This window comes from Molossus molossus, unplaced genomic scaffold (genome assembly GCF_014108415.1).
Source record: "Molossus molossus isolate mMolMol1 unplaced genomic scaffold, mMolMol1.p scaffold_m16_p_19, whole genome shotgun sequence".
NCBI classification, from domain to species: domain Eukaryota; kingdom Metazoa; phylum Chordata; class Mammalia; order Chiroptera; family Molossidae; genus Molossus; species Molossus molossus.
Window position 1 is genome coordinate 14,323,192 of NW_023425354.1, and position 13,131 is coordinate 14,336,322.

Consider the following 13,131-nt stretch of genomic DNA (forward strand, 5'->3'; position numbering starts at 1 on the left):
GAAACCTACATCTTCCTGTGGTTTATTATATTTAAAATCAACGTCATTGCTGTTTAGTTTATTTCCTAAATTTACAGCTTTATGTTAGGGGTAACTTTTGCAATAAATTGATGAATGGGCTTTTGGGAGGTTAATTTGAACAGCTGAAACAGACAGGAGAACTTTAAAACTCTGGAAAGGGGCCATTTCCACTGATTTATACATACCTGAAAAAAAAAAAATTAACCTTCATTTCTTCAGAGGCAAACTTTTTCTTTTTTTCCCACAGGTGAAAAGCCAGATCCTGACCAAACATTTAAATTAACCTCTTTACAGAACTTTAGCAACTGTCTGCCCAACTCTTGCACAACAGTAGTATCTAATCATAATTTATCTCACAGACAGCCTGAGACGGTTCTTACGGAAACACCCCAGGACACAATTGTAAGTGTATCATATTCTACTGTTCAAAATATTATGAAAATGAAAAATAATGTTCTGAACTAAATGATATATTGTAAATGACATGATAGAAATTTTCTGTTTCAGGAATTAAACAGACTGAATTTAGAATCTTCCAATTCAAAGTATTCCTTGAATACAGATTCCTCAGTGTCTTATATTGATTCAGCTGTAATTTCACCAGATACTGTCCCTCTTGGAACAGGAACTTCCATATTATCTAAACAGGTTCAAAATAAACCAAAAACTGGTCGAAGCTTATTAGGAGGACCAACTGCTCTTAGTCCATTAACCCCCAGGTAAGACAAACAAAAGATAGTTTTAAATATGCTGTAATATTAAATATTGTAATAATTCATATTATTAGTAATAGGAATTATTATGAACAACAACTTATAAATCATTATGGAAATAGAGGCATTTAATAAGTCAGTAATGGATTTATTCTGTTTTCAGAAAATGAAGTAAAAAAATAAAGTACCTGTGATAAAAATGTAATATTAAATATTGGAAAAAATTTTAAACTCTAAGTATGCCCTGTTGAGCTAGTGTATGCATTAATAGATGTTGTCTTGTCCTGGCCAGTCTGGCTCAGTGGTTAGTGCGTTGGCCTGCAGACCAAAGTTGCGGGTGAGATTCCTAGTCAAGGGCATGTACCTAGGTTCCAGGTTCCATCCCTGGCCCCCATCAGGGTCATGTGGGAGGCATCTAATCAATGTGTCTCTCTCACATTGATGTTTCTCTCACTCTCTCTCTCTCTCCCCCTCCCTCCCTCTCTCCCTCCTTTCCACTCTCTAAAAATCAGTGGAAAAAATATCCACGGGTGAGGATTAACAACAAAAAAAGACGTTGTCTTTAAGGTTGTACATCAGTGAATAGTAATGCACCTCTTGAAATATTGGAATGTTTATTATATAATCAGACAGTGGTTGTTGTTAAAGTGCTGTTTTCCAGAGATGGAGGAAGGAATGACACCTATTAATACGAAATATTTTTGTCAAAATTATTAGAAGTATATATGTATAAATACAGGAACCCAACCCAGTAGATACATATCCAAAAGTATCAAAATAAAAAATTATATGCTAGAATGGACTGTGAGTTGGATCCCAGGGCCAGGAAGCTATTAAAATAGTATAACCATGAGATGATAACTACTCATCCAATCCATAAATGGATTCATAAATGGATTCAATGATCTCTACAAACATTTTCTCTGTAATGGTGTCTAAATCCCATAAATTCCAAGAATTTGAAATAATTTGATCATTTGGAACTTAGCTTTTATAAAGCCACTCTTATTTCTAATAAATCTCCTGAGATCAATAGTTGCTGCTCAATTTAGTCTTGTTGGATTGGTTTTTTAAAATTTTAGTTATGGTGGGTGGAATAGTCTACATTCATAGCTTATTTTTAATCTGCCCCTTAGATCCTCACTGCCCCCAAGACTGATTTGCCATTCTCTTCCTTTTAGACCTTCTAATTTAAGTATACTGCTGCTTTATATATGCCTTGATGACTTTTTGACACCTTGATTTCAACCTCTTCTCAGTTTTGGGATTTTGCCATTAGAAACCCCAAGTCCTGGAGATGGATCCTATTTACAAAACTACACTAATACATCTTCTGTAATTGACGTGCCACCCACCGGAGCCCCTTCAAAAAAGGTATTTTCCACGTAAAATATCATTTTGGTACTGATGAAAGAAATTCATTTAAAATCCAGCCTGTTAAAAGCAATTTCATAGAGAATCTAACTTTATGTATTTGTTGTTGCCTTGGAGTTGTTGAACCAATTGTAAAAGTTGTCACTGTCATAGTCTCCTAGTTATAGTCGGAGACACAAAGCTGGTTTTTGTTTTTTACCACATTTGATTAAAACAAGTATAGTTTATTTCAACATTCAGCTAAATAAACATTTAGATTCTTTTAAATTCCTGGTTTTTATGAAATTAAGATTGTTTCTGTCACTTTAAATATAAATAAGAAATATATTTGCCGTAGTTTTTATTTGTCTCCACCACCATGTTGGTTTTTTAATTATACTAATATTAAAATGAAAAAAAAGATTGACTTAGTAAAGCCAGCTGCTTCTGATAATAAAATTGCTATAGTGGATCCTCATAGATGTATAGTAAAATTTATAATAAATTTGTAATAAAATGAAAAATATTTGACAGTATTCTTTTTTTTCCCTTGATATTTTGTTCAGATAGAGTGGGAGGGAAAGAGAGAGAGAGAGAAACATCGACGTGAAAGGGACACATTGAGTGGTTGCCACCCACATGACCCAACCAGGGCTGGGGACAAACTGCAACCAAGGTACGTGCCTTTAGCAGGAACCGAACCCGGTCTCTCCAGACCGCAGGCCAGTGCTCTAACTGCTTAGCCAAACTGGCCAGGGCGACGGTATTTTTATAGTAAATGCATACTGGAACAAGTTTTGAGACTCTCTTTATATTCTTTTATGAAGAGCTATAGTAGTAGAAGCCAAAGTGTCATTTGTTTAAAAGATATCTGTGGTGCAGGGTATCTTATGATAATTAAATTGGTTTATATGTGTGAAATGCCTATTTGCCGTGCTTAGTAGATGTTTAAGAAATGGAAGCAGCCCAGCCTGTGTTCAGTTGATTGAGCATAGTTGTCCCACGCACCAAGGAGGTCACTGGTTCGGTTCCTGGTCAGGGCACATACCCAGGTTGCCAGCTTGATCCCCAGAAGGGAGCGTGCAACAGGCAGCCAATTGATGATTCTCTCTCGTCAATGTTTCTATCTCTCTCTCCTTTCCCCTTCCTTTCCATAAAATCAATAAAAACATATTTTTTTTAAAAAGTAAAGAAATGGAACCTAATTGAGTAATACTACTATGTGAACTACCAATATAGCCCCCTTACCCTTCCAGAAACATGTTTTTTTTTATTGTTTTTACTCTTTCACTCCTGAACTTCCTGAGTCTAACAAAAACAAAACAAAACAAAATTTCTATATTAGCTCTAAGAGTGCTGAAAAGAGACTGCAAAGTAGTTGAAGTGTGGATTATTTTAAACGTGATCTCTAAAAGTTGGCAACTACCTGATATTGCATTGTTACGAGAGTGAAATATAATTGTGGAAATTAGTTTATTACAGTTATGAAAAGGCAGAGTAGCATGGTAGTTAGCATACCAGGTGAAATAGGCCAAAACCAGTCAAGCCACTGCAGTCAGGACAAGTTAAGCAGTGAAAGGTACATGATTTCAGTACCCAAATAATAAAAGCTACTTATTGTCTCATCCTCTTCTGCCTCTGTCCTCTTCTTACCCTATTACAAGATGTTCTTAGAAAAGCTGTACTTGTAGGTCTACATTTCAGTATCAACTAAAAATATCAAACTGAGTGCCTGACCAGTGTGGCTCAGTTAGTTGGTTGAGCATTGTCCTATAAACCAAGAGGTCTTTGTTTCGATTTCCTGTCAGGGCACATGCCCGGATTTGGGGCTCTATCCCCAATAGGGGGCATGCAGGGGACAGTCAATTGATGTTTTTCTCTCATCAATGTTTCTGTCTCTCCCTCTCCCTTCTGTCTCTCTAAAATCAATACAGACATTTAAAAAATAAAAATATTAAACCAAGTAGTGAGTGTAGTACATAGTTCTTAGTTAAATAAGGAAGGGCCAGAATTGACTTTAAGTTTTGCCCCTTGAGTGAATGTAGAAGGAAGAGGAGGAAGGAGTATAAAGTTTTATTTTGAAGTGGTGGCAGATTATGTGAAAACATTCAGTGGATAGTTAGTCATACAGGAAAGAATATGAGCTGGTGATATAAATAATAATTAAAGCTGTTAAGATGGCCAACCTTATCTAGGGAAAGAGAGTAGCTAAGGAGCACAGTTAGTGGTAGAAAGAGGGGCCAGCAAAATTAAGTGCTAAGAGAAATAATAAAGATTTTATACTATTTTGGAAATTATACAAAGTTTCACATAATCAGTGATGATGAGTGCAGGAAAGGCCAAAATAAGGCTTTCATATCTGATGAAAAAGTGGCTAAATTTAAAGTGCAGTTAGAGAATTATGTATAGTGACCATCAAAGAAACATAAGTTTTGAAGAAAATTATTTGGTAGTAAAAAAAATTGTACATATTCATTGACACAATAGTCATTGATCACTTTATAATGAAGCTAAGAGAGAAAATGAATAGAAATAAGGTGATAAATTAGAGAAGACAAAAGGGGGCAAGCAAAGGGTTTTATTCCACCCTCCAGGGAGCAGAGACTAATTAACGAAAGATTGAATTCACTAAAAAGAAATATTAATTCTAAGAGTGATATAATTAGATTATTTATTTTTTAATCTGCTTCTCTCACTGCTGTAGGTATCCCCCACTGTCCAAAAGTAGAGCATTCATGAAACCTTTTATAAGCTGGAATAGTTTAAAGCAAAGGTAGTCCATTACCATTAATTTATATGGAAAAATTTTGAGCATTCCCAGACCCCAAATTCAATGCATGCACACATTTATTTTGTTCACCAAAATTGAACCACTTAATTACATCCAGTTTTTCACTAAGCATAACATCCCTGTGAGCCCTCTTAAGCATTTCTGATACTTTAGGACATATCTTGCTAACGAGTGCACAAAATAAAGCACAGATGCTCACAGACATAGTTCCATACTCTGGCAGCTTGATGCTGAGATACTAAGTATAGTTGCCAGGAAAGGAGCTTAGTAGTGCCACTAACACTTAGACCCAACTGAAAAAGATATATAATAAATGGGTTCCAGGAATTTTGAGCTTTTCCTTAGCAACTAAAGTGAAAGATGACAGGATAGTATAAACATAAAAATACTAGGGTTTAAAATGTGGAAATAGGGTGATGTTCATTCTAATATGTCATTAGTAATGACAAATAATGACATTAATAGTTTTCAAATGACAGTAATATAAGATCTTTGGGAAAATGAAAATGAGAGCATCATGTCTTTCATTATTTACAATGCAATTTATAATTCACAAACCTTAGACTTTTTGTGTTTTACAGTCTGTTGCCAGAATCGGCCAAACTGGAACAAAGTCTGTCTTCTCACAGAGTGGAAATAGTCGAGAGGTAACTCCAGTTCTTGTTGCACAAACACAAAGTTCTGGCCCACAAACAAGGTATTTATTATAGTGTCATTATTTGATATTGTTCAGCTTTTCTTGCTATATTTCAATAGAGGCAAGTTTTGACTCACCCAAGAATTCTAGAATGACTGTTAATAAATTTTGAATATGTCAAATTTGAAATGTCTAACTTACCAAAAAGAATAGTGTATTTTCAGTTGAATACCATAATGCAAATCAAGACAAGAATTAGCTAAAATGTCATTTTAGTTTATTTTAATTGCCTCATGAATTTATTTAAACTAGATATTCCAAACATTCCTCGAAAGTAATTTTCCTCTTATTTACATGACCTTCTCTACTGGTCAAGTACAGATACGTTTCATTTTCCCCTTCTCCCTCTATTATGCATTTCTATAAACAGATAAATACAACCCTTTCTCCTCCTAAAATAGTAAACATGTACCATAAGTCTTAAAAGTCAACAAGTGCAGCCCTGACCAGTTTGGCTCAGCGGTTAGAGCGTCAGCCTGCAGTCCAGAGAGACCCGGGTTCGGTTCCTGCTAAGGGCATGTACCGCAGTTGCAGTTTGTCCCCGGCCCTGGTTGGGTCGTGCAGGTGGCAACCACTCGATGTGTCCCTTTCACGCCGATGTTTCTCTCTCTCTCTCTCTCTCCCTCCCACTCGATCTGAACAAAAAATGGAAAAATGTCCTCGGATGAGGATTAAAAAAAAAGTCAACAAGTGCATATACCTTGACTATATAAAAGGCCTCAATATTTCTTTTTTTTTTTTATTTAAACTTATCTTTATTGTTGAATGTATAAAAGATGTCCCTCCTTTTTCCCCTATTGACCCCCTCCTCCTGCTCCCACCCCGCTCCTGCCTTCCTCACACTATTGTCTGTGTCCATTGGTTATGCATATAAGTTCTTTGGTTTATCTCTTCCCAACCCCCCTGACCTCCTTCCCGTTGAGGTTTGTCAGTCTAACAACCAATTTGTACTTCTTAATCCCTTCACCTGTTTCACCCATTCCCACAACACACCTGGCAACTAACAAAAAGTTCTCTGTATGTTTCTGTTCTGCTTGCTCATTCTGTTTATAAATTCAATTGTTGATAGATAGGTATTTTTTGCCATTTTTTTGTTCATATTTTTTATCTTTTTTTCCTTCAAGAAGACCCTTCAACATTTTATATAATACTTGTTTGGTGATGAAGAACTCCTTTAGCTTTTTCTTGTCTGGGAAACTCTTTATATGTCCATTGATTCTAAATAATAGCTTTGCAGGACTGAGTAATCTTGGTTGTAGGTTCTTGCTTTTCATCACTCTGAATATTTATTGCCACTCCCTTCTGGCCTGCAAAGTTTCTTTGGGAAAATCAGCTGATAGTAGCTCCCTTGTAGGTAACTAACGGCTTTTTTCTTGCTGTTAAGATTCTCTTTGGCCCAGCCAGTGTGGCTTAGTGGTTGAGTGTTGACTCATGCACCAAGAAGTTGCCAGTTCAATTCCTGGTCAAGACACATGCCCAGGTTGTGGGCCAAATCCCCAGTGGGGGCATGCAGGAGGCGGCCAATTGATGTTCTCTCTCATCGATGTTTCTATCTCTCTCTCCCTCTCCCTTTCTCTCTCTCTAAAATCAATAAAGAAAAAAAGATTATCTCTTTGTCTTTAACCTTTTACATTTTGATGATGATGTGTCTTAGTGTGGGCCTCTTGGGGTTTATCTTGTTTGGAACTGTCTGTGCTTCCTGATCTTGTATGTCTGTTTCCTTCACCAAGTTAGGGATGTTTTCTGTCATTATTTTTTCAAATAGGTTTACATTGTCCTGCTCTCTCTCTTCTCCTTCTGGCACGCCCATGGTGCAAATGTTGGTACTCTTGAAGTTGTCCCAGAGGTTCCTTACACTGTACTTATTTTTTTTGGATTCTTTTTTCTTTTTCTTTTTGCTGTGATATTTTTATTTTTGCAATTTTAGAAGTTTGACATTACTCCCAAATAAAAAGTTTAAGTGTTCTGTGTTCTTTTTTTTTAAACTTTATTGTTGAATGTATTACAGATGTTCATTTTCCCCCCATTGACCCCCTCCACCCCATTCTTGCCCCCCTCTTTCCTTTCCCCACACTGTTGTCTGTATCCATTGGTTATGCATATATACATATAAGTTCTTTGGTTTATTTCTTCTCATCCCCCAACCCCCCTTCTCTTTGAGGTTTGTCAGTCTAACAACCAATTTGTACTTCTTAATCCCTTCACCTTTTTCCCATTCCCCCAACCCCCCTCCCATCTGACAACCAACAAAATTTCTCTGTATCTATGAGAATGTTTCTGTTCTGCTTGTTCATTTGGTTTGTAGATTCAATTGTCAATAGACATGTATTCATTGCCATTTTATTTGTTCATATTTTTTATCTTTTTCTTCAAGAAGACCCTTCAACATTTCATATAATAATGGTTTGGTGGTGAACTCCTTTAGCTTTTCCTTGTCTGGGAAACTCTTTATCTGGCCATTGATTCTAAATGACAGCTTTGCAGGATAGAGTAATCTTGGTTGTAGGTTCTTGCTTTTCATCACTCTGAATATTTCTTTCTACTCCCTTCTGGCCTGCAAATATTCTTTTGAGAAATCAGCTGACAGTCTTATGGGAACTCCCTTGACTAACTGCTTTTAGCTAACTAACTGCTTTTGTCTTGCTGCTTTTAAGATTCTCTCTTTGTCTTGAACCTTTTGCATTTTCATGATGATATATCTTGGTGTGGGCCTCTTGGAGTTTATCTTCTTTGGGACTCTCTATGTTTCCTGGACTTGTATGTCTGTTTCCTTCACTAAATTAGGGAAGTTTCCTGCCATTATTGTTTGAAATAGGTTTTCGATTTCTTGTTCTCTCTCTTCTCCTTCCGACACCCCCAAGATGTGAATGTTGATGCACTTGAAGTTTCCCACAGGCTCCTTACACTATCCTCATTTTTTTGGTTTCTTTTTTCTTTTTGCTGTTCTGATTGGGTGTTTTTTGCTTCCTTATATTCCAAATCGATGGTTTGCTTCTTGGTTTTACCTACTCTACTATTGAATCTGTATAAATTATTTTTTATTTTAGTTAGTGCCTCCTTCATTTCTGACTGGTCCTTTTTTATTCTCTTGAGGCCCTCACTAAGTTCGCCGAGGTTCTCACTAAGTTCATTGAGCATCCTTATAAGCAGTGTTTTGAACTCAGCATCTGTTAGGTTGCTTATCTCCATTTCACTTAGTTCTTTTTCTGAAGTTTTGTTCTGTTCTTTCATTTGGGACCTGTTTGTCTCCTCATTTTGGCTGCTTCCCTGTGTTTGTTTCTATGTATTACTTGATGAGAGATATGTGGCTATCTGAGACCAGATGCTGCTTGTTTGAAAGAATTTATGAAAACCTGAAGCAGGATCCAAGACAGGCCAATCCTATGGTAAAGCAACTGGCAACAGCTTGGGTGGGCCTGAAAGTTGGGTGGGGCGGGGCCTCAGGGAATCACCAGGGCGGGGCTACCAGTGTGAGCCAGGTTGCTGGAGTCCCAGATATATGGGGACTGTCTGCTGCCCCAGGGCAGAGCTCACCAAAGGAACAAAGGCCTCTGACAGCACATGTGTCCAGGAGAAAGCTGCCTCTCCAGCCCTCGCTCCAATGCCAAACAACTCAGTTCTTCCCCATATGACTCTGGTACCTTTCAAGCTGCCTCTTCCACACTGGAGCCTGGAGGGTGTGGATCTGACCAAGTAAGTCCGTGCGCAGGCCCAATAAGAGGAGCTGCCTGGGGCTCCAGCCGCGTCAGCCTCCCTGAGCCTCAGTTCCCACTGGTTTTTCCAGCCAGAAGTTATGGGGACTTCTCTTCCTGGCACTGGAACCCTGAGCTGGGCGCCTGGTGTGGGACGGGGACCGCCTTAGTCCTCAGAGAGGACCCTCCCAGCTGAAGTATCCTAATTTTTTTCTTTATCCTCACCTGAGGACATTTTTTTTTTTCCATTTTTTGTTCACATAGAGTGGGAGGGAGAGAGAGGAAGAGAGAGAGAAAAACATCGATGTGAAAGGGACACATCCTGTGGCTGCCACCCGCATGACCAACCAGTGCCGGGGACAAACTGCAACTGAGGTACGCACCCTTAGCGGAAACCGAACCCGGGTGTCTCTGGACCACAGGCTGACGCTCTAATCACTGAGCCAAACTGGCCAGGGCATATCCTCCTAATTTTTATCCACCATACGTGGGTATAGGGCCAGCCCCACCACCTTCGCCCCTTCTACCAGTCTTGATGTGGCTGCTTCTTTAATTTTGTAGTTGTAGGACTTCCATTCAGGTAGATTTCAGGCGGTTTTGTATGATGGTTGTTCTGTAGTTTAGTTGTAACTTTGATGTGGTTGTGGGAAGACGGGATACCACGTTTACCAACCCCGCCATCTTGACCATAAGTCCCGGATTCTTTTTTTTTTTTTGCAGTTCTGATTGGGTGTTTTTCTGCTTTCTTATATACCAAATTGATGGTTTGCTTCTTGGCTTTACCTCCTCTTCTATTGATTCTCTCTAAATTATTATTTATTTCAGTTAGTGCCTCTTTCATTTCTGCTTGTGCATCCTTCATTTCTGACTGGTCTTTTTTATGTTCTTGAGGCCCTCACTAAATTCTTTGAGCATCCTTATAAGCATTGTTTTCAACTCTGTATCTATTAGATTGCTTATCTCCATTTAATTTAGTTATTTTCCTTGAGTTTTGGGACTCTGTCTCCTCATTTTAGCTGCCTCCCTGTGTTTGTTTCTATGTATTATGTAGAATTGCTATGTGTCCTGGGCTTCCTAGGGTGGCCCATTGTTGTAGGTGCCCTGTAGGGTCCAGTGGCATAGCCTCCATTGTCACTCCAGCTGGGCCCTCGAGGTGCACCCCTCGTGTGGACTCTGTATCTTTCTGTTGTAATTGAGTCTTGATTCCTGTTGGCACATCAGTGGGAGGGATTTACTCAGGCTGATCAGCTGCAAGGACTGGCTGTGTCCACTGACAACTGACCTCTGACTACCTTAAAGAACCAGCGGTGCAGGGGCCCACCACACAGCAAGACTTACTTCAGCAGGGCTCTATTACCCACTGAGTCCACTCCTTGAGTTTGTTGCTTGTGGAGGAGGTTGGGTGGTGGTGCTTCAGCGTGGTCTGAAGCTGTCCACTAGGTGTACTGGCCTTGGGGCAAGATCAGCCACTGCCTATGTTCTACCCGAGGCCACCAGGCATAAGCTACAAAGTGATCTGCAAATGACTGCTTGTGCTGGGCTTGGGGGTGCCCAGGCAAAGCCAAGTTGTGAACCAAAGCTGGTTGCTCCTAGTGCCGGGCCTGAGGCCACTTAGTGAGAGGTATGGGGTTTGCTGAGACCAGATGCTGCTTTTTTTTTTTTTTTTCTCTTTATTGAATTTAGAGAGAGAGGAAGTGAGAGGGAGAGAGAGACAGAAACATTGATGAGAGAGAGCATCGATTGGCTACCTCCTACATGCCTTGCACTGGGGATCAGGCCTACAACCTGGGCATGTGCCCTGACCGGGAATCGAACCGGCAGCCTCTTGGTGAATGGGTTGACACTCAACCACTGAGCCATACTGGCCAGACCAGATGCTGCTTTTTTGAGAGAATTTAGGAAAATCTGAAACAGGAGCCACGACAGGCCATTTCTATGGTAAAGCCACTGGAAACGGCTTGGGTGGGCCTGAAAGTTGTGTGTGGCAGGACCTCAGAGAATTACCAGAGTGGGGCAAACAGTGTGAGCCAAGTTGCTGGAGTTCCAGAAATGGGACCCATCTGCTTGCCCAGTGGGAGAAGGGCTCACCAAAGGAACAACCACTTCCGCCAGCCAGCACGTCTGTCTGGGAGAAAGCTGCCTCTCTAGCTCTCGCCTGGATGCCAAACAACTCAGTTCTTCCCCTTATGTCTATGGTGCCTTTCAAGCTGCCTCACCCATGCTGGAGTCTAGAGGGTACAAGTCCGAATAAGTCTGTGCACAGGCCCTTTAAAAGGAACTGCCTGAGGCTCCAGCAGCCTCAGCCTAAATCCCCACTGGTTTTTACAGCCAGAAGTTTTGGGGACTTCTCTTCCTGGCACTGGAACCCTGAGCTTGGATCCTGGTGTGGGGCAGGAACCCCTCACTCCTCAGGGAGGACCTTCACAGCCGAGGTGTCCTTCCTGATTTTTATCCACCACATGTGGGTGTGGAACTAGCCCATCCACGCCTCCACCCTTCTTACCAGTCGATGTGGCTTTAATTTCATAGTTGTAGGACTTCCATTCAGCTTGATTTCAGGCTGTTTTGAATGATGGTTGTTCTGTAGTTTAGTTGTAATATTGATGTGGTTGTGGAATGAGGTGATATCATGTTTGCCTACACCATCATCTTGACCAGAATTCAAGGCCTCAACAATTTTTTTTTTTATCCTCACCCTAGGACATTTTTTCATTTTTGTTCAGATAGAGTTTCAGGGAGAGAGAGAGAGAGAACCATCAATGTGAAAGGGACACATCCAGTGGCTCTCCCTCCCCTCCCTTTCACTTTGCCTTAAAAAAATAGCCCTAGCCAGTTTCGCTCAGTGGTTAGAGCATTGGCCTGCGGTCCAGAGAGACCCGGGTTCGGTTCCTGCTAAGGGCACGTACCTCGGTTGCAGATTGTCGTGCAGGTGGCAGCCCCTCGATGTGTCCCTTTCATATCGATGTTTATCTTTCTCTCTCTCTCTCCCTTCTCTCTCTCTCCCTTCTCTCCCCTCTCTCTCCCTCCCACTGTATCTGAACAAAAAATGGGAAAATGTCCTCGGGTGAGGATAAAAAAATAAAATAAATAAATAAAAATACATATCCTTGTGAGAGGATTAACAACAACAACAAAAATGAGTGCCAGCTTGAAGACAGGTGACAGATTGCCTGGGGCTCAGTTCTGAGAAGGAGCCTGAGGTCTCCTGCAGAGTAACATTATATAGACTGAATATATGCTAATAATAAGATTATTTGAACAATTTTTTTAATCCTTGCCTGAGGACATTTTTCTGCATTTATTTTCAGATAGAGCGGGAGGGAGAGGGGGGTACACACACACATATCTACTGGCTGCCACTCACACGACCCCATCCGCGACCTGGGCCAAACTGCAACCGAGGTACAAGCCCTTAGCAGAAAATGAACCCAGGACTCTGGTCTATGGGCCGACGCTCTAACCATTGAGCTAAACTGGCCAGGGCAACAATTTATTGAATTATACATTTCACTTAAAACTAAACAAATAAATATACTAACTAATAAGCATCAACTATTAATAATTTTGTGTTTTTTGTATTATCTCATTTGTTGCCTATATTAATTTCCTACAGCTGCTGTAACGAAGTACCACAAACTGGATAGCCTTAAAACAACAGAAATTTATTCACTCACAGTTCTAGACACTGTAATCCAAAATTAAAGTGTTGACAGGACCATACAACCTCTGAAGCCTCTAGAATAGGATCCTTCCTTAACTCTTTCAGCTTCTGGTAGCCCCAGGCACTCCTTAGTTTGTGGGAGCCTAACTCAGTATCCGCGTCCATCCACCTCCATCGTCTCCACGTGGCCATCTTCCCTATAT

General features: G+C 40.1%; 1 protein-coding gene across 11 annotated transcripts in view; it reads left to right on the forward strand.

Moving 5' to 3' along the window:
• Positions 1–13,131, forward strand: part of CDC27 (cell division cycle 27) — a 73,958-nt gene that overhangs the window by 29,430 nt on the left and 31,397 nt on the right. For 6 of the 11 annotated variants that reach the window (XM_036268247.1, XM_036268248.1, XM_036268255.1 and 3 more), the window contains 4 exons: positions 269–423; positions 529–740; positions 1,994–2,108; positions 5,442–5,575. In XM_036268247.1, coding sequence (XP_036124140.1) covers positions 269–423; positions 529–740; positions 1,994–2,108; positions 5,442–5,575 — 616 coding nt within the window. The remainder of the gene's footprint in view (positions 1–268; positions 424–528; positions 741–1,993; positions 2,109–5,441; positions 5,576–13,131) is intronic. The other 5 variants (XM_036268249.1, XM_036268250.1, XM_036268256.1 and 2 more) reach the window with 1 other exon arrangement.